The following is a 15565-nucleotide window of genomic DNA, read 5'->3' on the forward strand; positions in this document are numbered from 1 at the left end:
GTTCTCTGCCGGGCTGCACCGTGCTGTCGTCCACTAACATGTTTGGTTTGCCGTCACTTTGGACTAAATCGTAAATGATGTCATGTGATTTGCTGGCGTTTGAAGAGACGACGTGTGTCTCCTTCAACGGGATGAATGAATGGTCTTCAACCGTAGCTTTCAGAAGAAGCCATTCAACACCAGGTTTGCCCTTTAATGCGCTCGGCCTGGGAACCTTGCCCGCACGCCTCACCAGGCAGCATCGTCTGGAGCTGCTTTATCCACGACACCGATCCCCAGTCTCTCTCTCTTTATGTTTTCATTCTTTACGTACGTAGCTCCGGGGCAGGGCCGTGTGTGCAGCCGTCCTGTGGGATCACGTGATGTGTTTGTCATGAAGTAGAGCAGATATACCCAACCAGACCAGGTGACGACCAAATGGGATTTCCCCGAATACGGATATAAGAGTACTCTAAGAGTACTCTAAGAGGAAAGTTGAAACAGGTTGTTTTTTGGGAGCAACTGGAATATTATGACTGTGTAAATTAATAAATCACATTACTGTGTAAAGTAATAGTATCACTATAATAGTAACACTGATCCTACTGTAACTGCTCAGAGCAATATATGAGGTGACGGTATGTGTGTGTGGCGGGAGGCAGGGGAAAGAAATGCCTCAAAAATTGTGTTGTGGCATTTGAATTCCAGGCTCAGATCGGGGTTTGTGGCCTTTATCTGGAGTGTGGCTTCACAGGTCATAGACGTTAATATCATTCACTCTTTTAGGAGTAATGCTGCGATACTGTAGACCAACACGAGGCCTTTTAGACTAAACCTTTGTCCAGAGTTTCACACAATAAGTAGAATTTCTCTCATCGGTGCCATTGAATACCAGAGTGAGGATGTCGGCTGGTCAGGTTGTGATCTTTTCAAAGCCAAAGAAGTCCAAGAAAACCTTCAGTTTTATTTTGGAATGTTCTGAATCATCCATAACTGTGGACTAACTGCCACCCGGTCACTAGTTAGCATAGTGCTAGATCATTATAACTTTGTCTAGCGTGTGTACATGTGTTATGATGTGTTATTTCCGACCTCTTTTCAAACATTAAACCACTGAATTTCTTTGCCTTGACAACGTGGACGTGGACTCCAAAAGAACCCGGCGACCCAGCTTTGGACCGGGAGCCACCGGTTGGGAACCGCCGGTCCGGGCAGATAGTGCGTAGATGGTAGCAGCGTATTTCATTGTGGTTTCAGCTCGTTCCCTGACTCTGTTCCCTCTTATTCCGATGCCGACCACTGGCCCCCTGCTGTCACAGCAGGTGCGGGGATCCTCGTACGGTGAGTGAGGGATGCGTGTCGCTTCACTTCACTTCTTATCTTAAATAAGTTTACTTTACTTCTACAGCTTCCATCCGTGCATCAGGAGGGAGGGGGGATTGGACACGGGACACACACTTTTTTGTTCAATTTGGAGAAGGAGCAAAATAAATACGTCTATAAGAATAAAAACACACTGCTTTTATTTGGAGAAACAGGAAACGGCCACACGCAGCAGAGCGAGGACACCCACACTGTGCTTGATGGCACAGTTACTGGACCACCAGCTTATGCAGAGGGTCATTTCCCTCGAACTGGGGTTGGCTATTAGCGCCGGTGTTTTTTTGCAATGAGGCTCATTTGCAGAGAAAGGGGCCAACAGAAAGAAAGAAAGAGTCTTCATTTGTCACACAACACACGCTTGGGATGGTGGCCGGTGAAATGGTTCCTCTGCATTTGACCCATCCTGGCTTGTCCTTCCTCCGGGGCCACAGCCAGGAGCAGTGGGTAGCATATGTGGACGCGCCCGGAGACCAGGTGATAAGTGTCCATCGCTGGTCAGACGATGATGTGTGCATGTTTTTGGTGGGGGTCCTTACTGACGTGAGGTGGAGGAAACCCCATGTGAGCACAGGGAGAACATGCAAACTCCACACAGAAAGGCTCCTATTTGGGAGATAACCCGCCGGAGCGCGGTGCCAACAGCGCCCCAGGTGGGAATCGAGCCCAGGACCTTCTTGCTGTGAGGCAGCAGTGCAATGCACTGCGCCACCGTGCCACCAACAACAACACGTGCAAACACGTGCAAACACGTGCAAATAGCGCCGGTGCACCAAGACACTTATTCGCGTGACAGCGCATTTCACTGCTGGCGGGTGCTTTGGGAGTTACACGGTCGCATTTTGTCTTATTCGCGGCGAGTTAGCGGCCGCAAAAGCCGTGCAACCCTTTTGTGAAGTTGAGCAGCAGCTGAAGCACAGTGTCGTGTAGTTACCAAGGTCAATGGTACCAACGCAGTACCAAATTCACATCATTACAGACCAGATCTTTCCAGGTCTGAATAAGTCAAAGAAAATGACTGAATAATAGCTGAATCCTCTAGATTGGTTTATGAAGTCCCGATGGAGTATTTCGTACAGTACAGTGTCACCGCTTCCTCAGATAATATATATATATATATATCTGCATATCAGACAAACAACTGGAAGTATTTTAGTACGCACATTTTTTGTCTAAACACAAAGAACAAAATAACAAAAGAAAAAACTGCTTTTGCCGCAAATTTGCATTAATTATTGCGTTCGCGAAATCACGATCTGACACTTTAATGGCTAAAGGCCCAAGTGCCGTGCTCAGTCTTCACCTCTCTCCTCCATTTGATTTGTCGGTAGTTCCATTTTCTCCCTTTTCCTTCACGCCCCACGAAGCACGGTGTAAGCCCTGAGCCGTACAAATAAAGTTATGTATGATGACCTTCTGCTCCTCTCCAGGCATCACACTCACCTCTCTGCAGCTGGCCATTAAGGTTGCCAGTTTGGCGTACACCCCCGCCTACACCAAGATGTACCAGTACACCCTGGACCGGCTGCCGGGCTTCGTCTTCATCCTTTCCAGCGTCACGGCGGTTCTGCCGATCATTGCCATAAGGTACCGGCCTTGAATTCGACGTTTGAACACGCGCATCGCTCACCGACGCACCTCAACGACCCGGAGTCACACAGAGAAACACGGAGAAAGCGCTTGAGAGCTTTCTCTGGATTATACTGTACTGACATGCAGCGGCAGACTGGAGATCATCTGCATCTTATATGTACGTCTACATCTGTGGAGTCGCGCCGCTCTGACAATGTCCCATCCTTCTCTCCAGCATTGTCGGCTGCCGCTCATCCGCGAGCGGTTCCTGCACCGGTCACGGCGGCACCGGCGCTGGTGCGAGACGGGACAGAAGAACCAGTGTCTCCACTGGGGCCGGTCAGGGCCGAACCACCTGAGGGAATGACAACTGTGAGAGGAGCAGCTTTACTTCATGTTGACGTCTCCCCTTGTGGTGTTTAGGTCAGATAACTGCAGCGTATAAAAGTCATTACAAGTTATATGTTTAGGTGGGATGGGCATGAGTCGTCGACTCGGGCAGCGACGTCCACTTCTGAGAAACTATTCATGATTAATAAGTGCAGCCCACGCGTCACGAGAAACTCCGCCCGGGCTCAAAGGAGCGTAGCGCACGGAAGAACGTGCTTGTACAAGACAATGGTGGTGGTGGTGTTATTTGACCCAGTTTGAGAACAGTAGTAGAGGTGGTGCTGGTGGTGTGGGGTGAAGCTGTCTGACCACGGCTCTACCACCGTGATCTCTGTTGAGACTCGTTTGGCCTTTCGTATTATTTATGTACTGGAAACTGTTTTAACAAGCAGTTAATGGTCTATGTTGGGGGAGGGGGTGATGACCGCACGACTAGTCGACTAATCGACTGAAATTCTTGTTTGTCGTCGACCGCCAAAAAAAAAGAAAATGTCCATCCCTAATATTTGCAGGTGTCAGTAAACATACTGTATATCTGCTCCTCTGCATGTCATGCTCTGCTTGCAGTTGACTCTACTCTGGAGGATGTGGTTATAGTTCATTCTACCGGTGCTGGTTGCTCAATTTCCAAAATGTCAGTGTCTCCAAACAGTCGTGTGGTCAAACTGCGAGAGGAAGCAAAGCCGACATTGATTGTTCTTTGTGTGGCTGTGGATAAGATCCTCCGAGCAGGCTTCCAGCTCCATGCTCGTGTTGGACATCCTAATGCTCCTTCTCGCCTGGGCCTGGAAGTCCTGGCCCAGGAAGCCCTTCTCAAGAGATGGACCATTGATTGTTGTTGTCATGGAGACGTTAAGCCAGACTGTAGAAAGTAAACAGGGCTCACCTAGTGTTGGTATTTTGGGTTGTTTGTGTGAATGTACGATATTAGAACAAACCACGTGCGATAAGAAAGAACATTTGATATTTCACATGTATTTGTGTTGTTTATCGCAATGTTTTTTTGTTCTGTGTTTTCACATGTAAAATCACATAAACATATATTATGGTATATTATATAAATATAATATTATATAATATTAATATATATATTGTATTTTTAACTTATATTTTTAAGATATTATATACACAGAAAAAACATTGTAGCGTGTATTTTTTATGTTATATGTTGTTGTTTGTTGTCCTTTGTTGTAGTTTTGTTGTTGTTTTCTTCAACATTTGTTTGTATTTTTACTTTTAATTTGTCGGTTTGGAATAGAACCAAAACGTTCAACAAGTTGAATGTGTGTTGATGTGTTCCGGCAGCTCAGCATGTCATCAGGGACATAAATACCAAAACTGGGGCTGGATATCAGTCTGATGGACAGGATAAGTCAACTGTGTCAGCGTGAAGCTAAATACCTGCAACAGGTACCTTCAGTCAACAAGGGATGTTGCATCCAAACTGTACATGAAATGCTCTGGCATGTTATGATTATTATTCATATCATACTGTTGCACTATGTTTGGGCGACTTCTAGTTTTCTTAAAAAAAAAAAAATCACTTCTCTTTGCAGATGGAGATGACGTTGTTTTGATTCCCAATAAGAGCGAAGATGTGAGATCTGATCACACGTGTGGAGACAGATTCTAATGCCAGGTGTGAACAGACGGACTTAGAGCTGTCCACTTGTGATCGGATCACCCAAGACACATGCCAGGTGGAAACGATCCCCTCTGCGGCCATGCATTGAGCTATGAAGCATAGGATTAAGCTAGTTATCATGTGATCCTGGAAGGTGTATTTCACGGACTTCACAAGAGCTAGGCTAGCCGATCCCCTCTGCGGCAATGCATTGAGCTAAGCTAGTTAGCGTGCGATAGTGGAAGGTGTATTTCCCTAACTTGACAGGAGCTAGGCTAGCCGATCCCCTCTGCGGCCATGCATTGACCTAAGCTAGTTAGCAGGAGATACTGGAAGGTGTATTTCCCTAACTTGACAAGCGCTAAGCAAGCCGATCCCTTCTGCAGTCATGCATTGAGCTAAGATAATTAGCATGAGATACTGGAAGGTGTATTTCCCTAACTTGACAGGAGCTAGGCGAGCCGATCCCCTCTGCGGCCATGCATTGAGCTAAGCTAGTTAGCATTAGATACTGGAAGCTGTATTCCCCTAACTTGACAGGAGCTAGGCTAGCCGATGCCCTCTGCCGCCATGACTTGAGCTAAGCTAGTCAGCGTGAGATACTGGAAGGTGTATTCCCCTAACTTGACAGGAGCTAGGCTAGCCGATCCCCTCTGCGGCCATGCATTGAGCTAAGCTAGTTAGCAGGAGAAACTGGAAGGTGTATTTCCCTAACTTGACAAGCGCTAAGCTAGCCGATCCCCTCTGCAGTCATGCATTGAGCTAAGATAATTAGCATGAGATACTGGAAGGTGTATTTCCCCAACTTGACACGAGCTAGGCGAGCTGATCCCCGTCGTGCTTTTCTTTTGTCTGCTTATCTGTCCCAATCCCATGGTCTGGAGACAGAGATAGAAGACGCTTAAACACTATTTAAAACACACCCATTTTCCTGGAAACGTGACATATTTTTAAAGAAGAGAAGATGTTTGGTGTGAGGCGGGCAGGATGACGTCATGTTATTTCTACTTGAATGAAGCCTTCAAACAGCTCAGTGTGTTTTTATTACACTGCAAATGAAGTTGTAAAAAGTGTCACAAGCCCGTTGGAAACAAACACAGTGAGTGAGTTCCTTCTGCTTCCTGCTCACGGCAAAGTGAGGGAGCCAGCCACCTCCCACTGGAATAAGCAGGTAAAAAAAAAAGACATGTTGAACATCACTATGTCAGCAGCTAGGACAAATGTCAATCACCATTTTTCTCCCAAGAATTGAGATCATGATTCTTATACTTTCAATAAAAAAAACATTCATTGCACTCTTTCTTAAATTAGCAATAGACATGTTTTTATCTTTTACTTGTCATTATGAAGTAAATGTTGATTGCACAGTGTAATGGCTTTAGAATAACGACACCATCAGCGTTTAGATTGGTTCACTTTAAGCCTCCATATCAGATGCATTGGGACTGCCACCGGGTACAATGCCGGGAAGAAGATGGATTTAGAGCAGTGCGTCACAGGAAGTGGGTCAATCGATGTGCAACCATTTCAAGATTCAAGATTTTAATTTGTCACATACATATACATACTTCCATACATATATGCAGTGAAATGTAATGCAACGCACCCGGTGATAGCACACAATATGTCCTAGGAAAAAATAAAAAGTAAAATAAAATAAAATAAAATAAACAAAATAATAAATTATATAAATTAATAAAATTAACAAAATAAAATTTGTTAAACAGCCTGTTAAATGTCTGCCATTAAATGGTGGACGGTGGAGCAATCTACTCCATGTAGATCATAAATCCTTGAAAATAAAAACACTAATTGAAATGGGTTGAGAAATGTAAACGTTATAGTGCTTTTGATCTAGAAACACCGCAGCTCCCCGGTTTACTTGTGTATGTTTACAGTCTTGCCCATTCCAAAAATGGCGGCAATGAGCTGAATCGCTCAAGCGGCTGCATGGCAGCTATTACCGTCCCCTAAACTGGATTATTAGGAAATATACCACATATTACAGGAATAATTTTACAATATTTATTGTGAAAAACTGCAATAACAAAAAGAAAAAATACAAAACCTTTTCTCAAGTAACTTCTTTCTCTGAAAAATGCTTTTTCATGAAATCAAGCTGCACAAAGGGAATATAAAAACTGACTTCAAGTATTTGTTAAACATTTTATATAAATATTCAAAAAAAATCATAAATATAATAAATAAATATTTATTATAAATAATAAATATATGTATATTTTTGCCTCCACGATGGAAATCACATGCGGATGTTACATAGTTTTATGGAGAAAGCGAGGAGCTGACTTTACTGTGCATGTCTTCCAGAGTTGTAAGGAGTGACGGAGCAGGTGTAGATGCTGTTTTCTCTGGAATATCACAATTAAATGGCTGAAATAAAAACCCTGGATTGATATAAAAGTTGTTTTTCTATTTATTATTTGCATGGAGGCTGTTTGCTGCAGCTTGTAGCGTGGAAGACGATAGACATTTGCACATGGTAGTATAGCGTCTGGTGGCGCGGTTGGTCCGGTGATTATTTGAGTTGCAACTCCAGTTTATTACTTGTATGAATCTTATAACAGACACAAAATAATTTTGTTGAATATATTTGATTGACAACACAACTGAGATTGTTCCGAAGCAAAGAAGTTAATACGTGAATGCAGCATGACACGAATGTGTAGGGGAGTAGGAAGGAGTGTTTTAATGCAACTGATCTCCATTTGACGCTAATGCAATTTCATCAGAATCGTCGTCATTTAGAAATGAGATTGTATAGATGGAATGATTGAAAATGCAATTTTGAATTTATTTTATGATTAGTCGTGCAGCCCTAGACAGTATGTTGGTGTCTTTATGTCAAGGTCTGCAGTCTGCCATGAATGTGTCTGAGGAGGGGCGTCCCACCTCTAAAACAACTCTGTCTGGGGAACATGGCGGCCCGAGCAAAGCTAAGAGGTAAGATGAGGATCTCTGAGCGTCTAGGACTGTTGTCCATCTCAGAGTCCAAAAGTGATGTCACTACACCTTCATTAGTCTGAGGAAAAGCTCTGTGTGTGTTGTGTTGAAGCCCAGAGCAGCAGGAGAGTCCAGAGGGTCCTGCACCCAGTGGGGTCTCCATCAAGAGTGACCAATCTATGGATCCACCTTTTCGGTTTCAAGATGGAGATCGGTCTACGGAGCAGAGGTGAGGATTTAACAAATAGTTGATCAAATAAAACAGCTAAACATCCTCAAATCCTAGTTTCTGGACCAACCCAGCTGTGTCTCCATAAAGAGTGATCAGTCACACAATTTTTTTACTGACTTAAAAGATGGCCGCCCCTGTATTGAGAAGAGGTAGGACTTTCAAACAGATGATGAAGATGCATATTTCGAGAAAATATTACCTCTAACTGTGTCAGTGTGCGTGTCTGTGTGTGTGTTCTCCACAGAGACCAGCAGAGGTCAGAGGTCACCAGTGGTCAGTCTGGACAGCAGCATCAAACAGACCTGGACTCCTTATTCCTGGTGTGTAAATGTCCAACAAGCTCCAAATGACATGAAGCAGCATGTGTTGTGGTGCTGATGGTCTCCATGCTTCCTCTTCATACCAGTGGGATGTGAATCCAGGACAGTAAAGTTCTCACTGATGTTCTTCTGTTCCAGCTGCTGGAGGACAACATGGTCACCTTTGTGAAGGAGGAGCTGAAGAGGCTCCGGAGGGTTCTGAGTCCAGATGACCCACAATGCTCAGAAAGGCAGAGGGAGGAAGAGGATGAAGAGGTGGACGGTGAGGAAGAGGAGCAGAGGAAGAGCGCCAGAGAGGCAGTTGTGAACATCACACTGCACTTCCTGAGGAGGATGAAGCAGGAGGATGTGGCTGACTCTCTGCAAAACAGTAAGAGACTGTGATTCACACATTTAAAGGAACATTCCACTCAGAGAGTTTAGGGGACACTATTGGAGTTAGGAGACGGTCTTGGACAGAGGTTGGCAATTAGTTTACATTACGGGCCAGTTTATCTCTGCAGTGTTGATTGGCGGGCCGGTATCAGAGTAAAATGGTTTTACCTATGGGGATATTTCTGAAAACTTTTTGTCTTTATATTGTTGACAATGCATAAATTTCCCTGGTTCCACCAGTCTTTCTTGAGAGGTCTTTGCAGTCCATTTGATTTGCAAGCATTTGATTTTAATCCATGACATGCCTTGACTCACCAACAAACCTGCATCCTCGAACAATGGCCGTCTCTGATTGGTCTGTCACATGGCTGGAAGGGCTGAGAGGAATCACAGAGGACCAACCTCAGAGCACAAATTATATGTGCAAGGTCTGGCTCTCACGAGACCATGTTTGAATATAACTTTAATTCATTCAAAAGGAAAATATCTTAAATGTTTTGGGGGCCAAACGATACCGGCCTGGATCTCGGATTTTGGCCGGTGGTCTGCAATTTGCTGACCCCTGGTCTGGAGGTCAGGGAGAGTCCATGAGACAGTGTAGGTCCTAGGAGACAGTCAAGTAGCTCAGAGACCATCCAGGAGATTGGAGGCAGTCCAATAGACACTCGAGGAGCTTTCCTACACAACAGTTCCACATTGAACTGCACAAACTGCCAGTCGGATTTTTCAACCACCAGTAATAAGATAAATAGACAACATGGAGATGGGAACTTATTGACATTACTCTCACTGACCTTAAAATCTACTCATTGATGTTCTCTGTTGTTTGTTCATTCAGTAAATCTTGCTCCTGTCTGCCGGCGTAAACTGAAGTCTCATATGAAGGAGAAGTTCCAGTGTTTGTACGAGGGAATTGCTAAAGCAGGACAGCCAACACTTCTGAACCAGATCTACACAGAGCTCTACATCACAGAGGGAGGGGGTGAGGAGGTCAACCAGGAACATGAGGTCAGACTGATTGAAGCAGCTTCCAGGAAAACAGTGACACAAGAAACAGCAATCAAATGTCAAGACATCTTTAAACCCTTACCTGGACAAGATCAACCAATCAGAACACTGATGACAACGGGCGTGGCTGGCATTGGTAAAACAGTGTTAACACACCAGTTCACTCTGGACTGGGCTGAAGACAAAGCCAACCAGGACATACACTTCACATTTCTATTCACCTTCAGAGAGCTGAACTTGCTGAAAGGGAAACAGTTCAGTTTGGTGGAACTTATTCATCACTTCTTTATTGAAACCAAAGACTCAGGAATCTGCAGCTACGACAAGTTCCAAGTTGTGTTAATCTTGGACGGTCTGGATGAGTGTCGACTTCTCCTGGACTTCCAGAACAATGAGATGTGGACTGATGTCACAGCGTCCACCTCAGTGGACGTTCTGCTGACAAACCTCATCAAGGGCAACCTGCTTCCCTCTGCTCGCATATGGATAACCACACGACCTGCAGCAGCCAATCAGATCCCTCCTGAGTGTGTGTACATGGCGACAGAGGTGAGAGGCTTCAGCGACCCACAGAAGGAGGAATACTTCAGGAAGAGATTCAGAGAGGAGGAGCAGGCTGACACCATCATCTCCCACATCAAGGCATCACGCAGCCTCCACATCATGTGTCACATCCCAGTCTTCTGTTGGATCACTGCTACAGTTCTGGATCACGTCCTGACAACAGCCCAGAGAGAAGAGATGCCGAAGACCCTGACTGAGATGTACATCCACTTCCTGCTGGTTCAGTCCATACAGGGGAATGTCAAGTATCATGGAGGATCTGGGACAGATCCACACTGGAATACAGAGAGCAGGAAGATCATTCTGTCCCTGGGAAAACTGGCATTTAAGCAGCTGGAGAAAGGAAACCTGATCTTCTATGAAGCAGACCTGGCAGAGTGTGGCATTGATGTCAGAGCAGCCTCAGTGTACTCAGGAGTCTTCACCCAGATCTTTAAAGAGGAGTGTGGGCTTTACCAGGACAAGGTGTTCTGCTTTGTCCATCTGAGCGTCCAAGAGTTTCTGGCTGCTGTTTATGTCTTTCTGATATTCACCAGCACTGGTGTCAATCTGTTGTCAGAATCACAGCCAACATCAAAGCTATCTGCCTTACAATCCCTCCACCAGAATGCTGTGGACAAGGCCTTGCAGAGTGTCAATGGACACCTGGACTTGTTCCTTCGCTTCCTATTGGGCCTTTCACTGGAGACCAATCAGCTGCTCCTAACAGGCCTGCTGGAACAGACCGGAAGTACCTCAGTGACCAATCAGGAAACAGTGCGCTACATCAAGGGGAAGTTCAGTGAGAATCTCTCTCCAGAAAGAAGCATCAACCTTTTCCACTGTCTGAATGAGCTGAATGACCGTTCTCTAGTGGAGGAGGTCCAACATCAACTTAGATCAGGAAGTCTCTCCACAGTGAACCTCTCCCCTGCTCAGTGGTCGGCTCTGGTCTTCATTTTACTGTCATAAGAAGAGGAGCTGGAAGTGTTTGACCTTGAGAAATACTCTGCTTCAGAGGAGGCTCTTCAGAGGCTGCTGCCTGTGGTCAAAGCCTCCAAAATATCTATGTAGGTGCACATATAACATACATTAACTGTACGCTGTTTGACATCTAATGACATATTTTACATAAATGTCATTGTATATCTGATATCAAACTATGTATTAATTCTTGTGCATGTTGGTGTGTAGGCTGAGAGGCTGTTATTTGTCAGAGAGAAGGCTGTGAAGCTCTGGTCTCAGTTCTCGGCTCCAACTGCTCTAGTCTGAGAGAGCTGGACTTGAGTAGCAATCATCTGCAGGATTCAGGAGTGAAGCTGCTCTCTGCTGGACTGGGGAGTCCACACTGTGCACTGGACACTCTCAGGTCAGTGTTACCCAACCTCGATCTAAATGTTTTTAATCATGTTGACATTTATGTACATATTTGTGTACAATTGTAAAGAATTTTATAAATTTACATGATTAAATATAGGTAAAACAACTTTATTAGAAACAATAGATCCATTATAAATCAACATTTTTATTCTTAATAATAGCATTAAAGAATATAATAATCATATCGGAGTAATCATTATTTGTTAAAACTATTTATTTATTCCATGATCTATTAGATAGCTGGTTTAATTTAACCACAGCCTTTTTCCAAACAAGAATAAGTAATTGAACAGCATTCCAAGGAGTGACATCCCCCATCACAGTTACATTCTCACAGACCTTTATATCCTCACATTCAAAGGAGAGTCAGATGACGACGCCCCCAACCCTAAATTAAGGATAAGAACAAATTCCCAGAATCCCAGACAGAAACATAAAGGAACCTTGAAAAGGGACTTGGAAGAGGGATCCTCCCTCCAGGATGGCTAGGAGAGCAATAGGCACAGAGTGAGGAAGATAGACATGGAATTAAGAACAGCAAAACAGACAATGTCAAAACTACCAATTATCCATGACAAAGGATAATTGGTAGTTTTGGTAGTAGAAGATACGTGAAATTGAAATAAAACAAAGGTGTCATTGTCGTGACCAAAAAATGTCCAGACCTGGGCTAGTGAAAAGTCTGGATCTCCGGACGACCTTTCTATCAATTTCAAAAAACTTGAAAAAAAAAACAGTGGAGCTGAACAAAGAGTGAGAGTCAAATACAACAACAAACAGTGAGAGAGACTCTTAAGTCCAACTTACTAACCAAACATTTTGGACTTTCTTATATCCAGAGATGTACACTTCTCCAATTACATGTTCTGCCCCTTTCAGCATCGGGACCCAATCATAGTCTTACTAGGGATTACATAGGGTTACTAGGGATTTTCTCCTTTTCGGGGGTGGTTTTCAAGTAACCAATTATATTCTTTGTGGGGTGTAAACTAATCACAGCCCACTTTCGATGGATTTTCTTTTTCGGGGGGGTTGGTTTTTTAAGAACCAATCACAGTTTTTGTGGGGTGTGGACCAGTCACAGCTCATAGTCCTGTTACCAGGCAGCTTCTCCTTTTTCTGGAAGAAAGTTTTTTTCTGCGGGTTCTTGGAACCCCTGTCATGTATGGGCATATGAGCTTGGTCTCTTTCTCTTTTTTCAGCTTTATTTGGTTTTGTTTCTTTGGCCTGTTTTTGTAGAAGATAAATTAATGTTATTTCATTACTTCCCTTTTTTGGGCTTTATAGCATACATTTTAAAAGGTTTATTGATACATATACCTTGAGTATTGGTGGTATAGTATAACATCCAATCAGTTTCTTTTCATGTGGGGGTTGATAATTAACCACAACATCATCGTTATCTTCAATTGTTAATTTCCCATGCAATGTTCTTATAATAACCACTGTGGGGACTGAATGGTGATTTGTCTTGACGCACCATGTTCATTGTAACCCAAAAATAAGTCAAATAAACTGAATGTCTAGAGTAGTTTAAATATAAAGGTAATCAATGCTTTTATTCCATAACCAAGATTGTAAAACAAAATAAGTCTATAATTCAAACCAAGGAGCTCTGAGTATCTGTATGTGTGTGTTCTCACTGCTCCCAATGCAGCCACACCTGAACTGAAATGGGTTCAGGTGTGTTCCTAGTTCCTCCAGCAGCCTGAAGAGGGAGCTAACTCACAGTGTCATTTGTACATCCATACACATTGTGAATATACTTTGATCTGACTGATCACTGCTTTCTTACTCTTAAGTAAGATAAATTAACTGTAGGTTAGAGCATAATCTATTTTTCACCTCCTAATGTGAAGCTGCATATTCCAGGTGTTCTGAAGCCAAATCATAGAACCATGAGTCCATTCTCACAATCATGTCTTTATAGATGTCATATTATTAATTCTGTTATATATTATTGAATGTACAATCTAAAAACAAAACATTCTATTAAGATTTAAGTTCCTAACATGTGCGTGTGCATGTCGGTGTGCAGGCTGAGAGGCTGTAATCTGTCAGAGAGAAGCTGTGAAGCTCTGGCCTCACTTCTCAGCTCCAACTCCTCTCGTCTGAGAGAGCTGGACCTGAGCAACAATGATCTGCAGGATTCAGGAGTGAAGCTGCTCTCTGCTGGACTGGGGAGTCCACACTGTGCACTGGACACTCTCAGGTCAGTGTTACTCAACCTCTGGAACCAACTGGGATCATGAATAATGATACATTTACATTTAACTCATTGTGAAAATATGTTCAAATATTAAAAAAAAATCCTTCATTTTAATTTCATGGCCACAGCAGTTCCTGTTGCCGTAGTAACTGTCTTCTTGGTGTTGACACCTGTGCTTCATGCTGTCTTTGCAGCTTGTCAGGCTGTCTGGTCACAGAGGAGGGCTTTGCTTCTCTGGCCTTGGCTCTGAGCTCCAACCCGTCCCGTCTGAGAGAGCTGGACCTGAGCGACAACCACCCAGGAGAGGCAGGAGTGAGGCTGCTCTCTGCTGGCCTGGAGGACCCACGCTGGAGACTGGACACTCTCAGGTATGGAGAGACCAGCGGACACTCCCTGACAAGCTCTTCTACAAGGAGGACGCTCTACAACCATGTGGTCAATCATACTGGGATGCTGGGGAACGTGCTTTGTTGTTAGGCAGCACTTATGACTGATGTATGATGGGAAACGATGGATACGGGAGCTTCTTAATGTCCATGTTTCCCTGATCTAAGAGAACGTTCTGCCCTGACTGTTCTTCCCAGGGTGGAGCAGGGTGGAGCGTGGAGGCTGAAACCAGGGCTGAGGAAGTGTAAGTGTCTGTTTAGTTTGATTCATTACTATTTATCAACTATTTAGATGGAAAGTCCATCCACACAGCAGTACTGGACGTCCATCCATTCAGATCCTACTGAGAATGAAGATGATGGTGGACATCATGTGTCTTCATCACACTGCTGATAAATGGACAAGTCTGTTGATGAATCCACAATATATGAACCAAACAGGGTTGTTAGATTATAAACTGTTGCTTTATTGTGTCTTGTTCTCCACCAGATGGTGTTAAACCCACACTGGACCCAAACACAGCACACAGACAACTCCGTCTGTCTGACAACAACAGGAAGGTGATGAAGGTTGAAGAGGAGCAGCCATATCCTGATCACCCAGAGAGATTTAAATACTGGGAACAGGTGTTGTGTACAGAAGGTCTGACTGGACGCTGCTACTGGGAGGTAGAGAGGGAAGGAAGGCTTTATATAGGAGTGACATACAGAGGAATCAGAAGGAAAGGAGAGAGTTCTGATTGCTGGCTTGGATTGAATGATAAGTCCTGGAGTCTGTTTTGTTTTGATGGTTATTACTCTACCTGGTACAATAACAGTAGAACAGACATAAATCTCCCTCCGTCCTCTGGTCGTCACAGAGTAGGAGTGTATCTGGACTGGTCTGCTGGCACTCTGTCCTTCTACTCAGTTTCCTCTGACACACTGAGACACCTCCACACCTTCCACACCACATTCACTGAACCACTCTACCCTGGATTTCGGTTTTGGAGGTCTGGTTCCTCTGTGTCTCTGTTTCAGATGGAGGAAGTGTAGTATCCTCCTCTCTCTAAAAGCTGGACTGAATATTCAATATTTTATTTATCACATAGTTTAGTAACGTGTTTACCTCCTTTAAAAATGTAAAATAGCACTCGTTAACCAGGAAACAGAAATTTGGCATTATAAGGTTTATGAAACTATTCAACTAAGATAATAAATAACTTC

The 15565-nt window shown here is 43.9% G+C and overlaps 1 protein-coding gene and 1 pseudogene across 2 annotated transcripts; both read left to right on the plus strand.

Annotated features, from left to right (window-relative positions):
* The first annotated feature begins 1268 nt into the window (after nt 1–1268).
* LOC307242937 (protein NLRC3-like) lies at nt 1269–14608 on the plus strand (annotated as a pseudogene). The gene is made up of 10 exons: nt 1269–1320; nt 2790–2946; nt 8019–8135; nt 8383–8458; nt 8597–8828; nt 9672–11454; nt 11579–11753; nt 13803–13976; nt 14168–14435; nt 14558–14608. The product of its transcript is annotated as a protein NLRC3-like (transcript).
* Nucleotides 14609–14709: 101 nt separating this feature from the next.
* Nucleotides 14710–15394, plus strand: LOC307242938 (stonustoxin subunit beta-like; the record flags this gene model as incomplete). The annotated part of the gene is made up of 2 exons (XM_080017585.1): nt 14710–14764; nt 14850–15394. 2 exons carry the CDS (start codon nt 14710–14712, stop codon nt 15392–15394), a joined length of 600 nt encoding a protein of 199 aa, XP_079873711.1.
* Nucleotides 15395–15565: the final 171 nt, after the last annotated feature.

Source organism: Zeus faber (assembly GCF_960531495.2).
Source record: "Zeus faber genome assembly, chromosome: 17".
Lineage (NCBI taxonomy): Eukaryota > Metazoa > Chordata > Actinopteri > Zeiformes > Zeidae > Zeus > Zeus faber.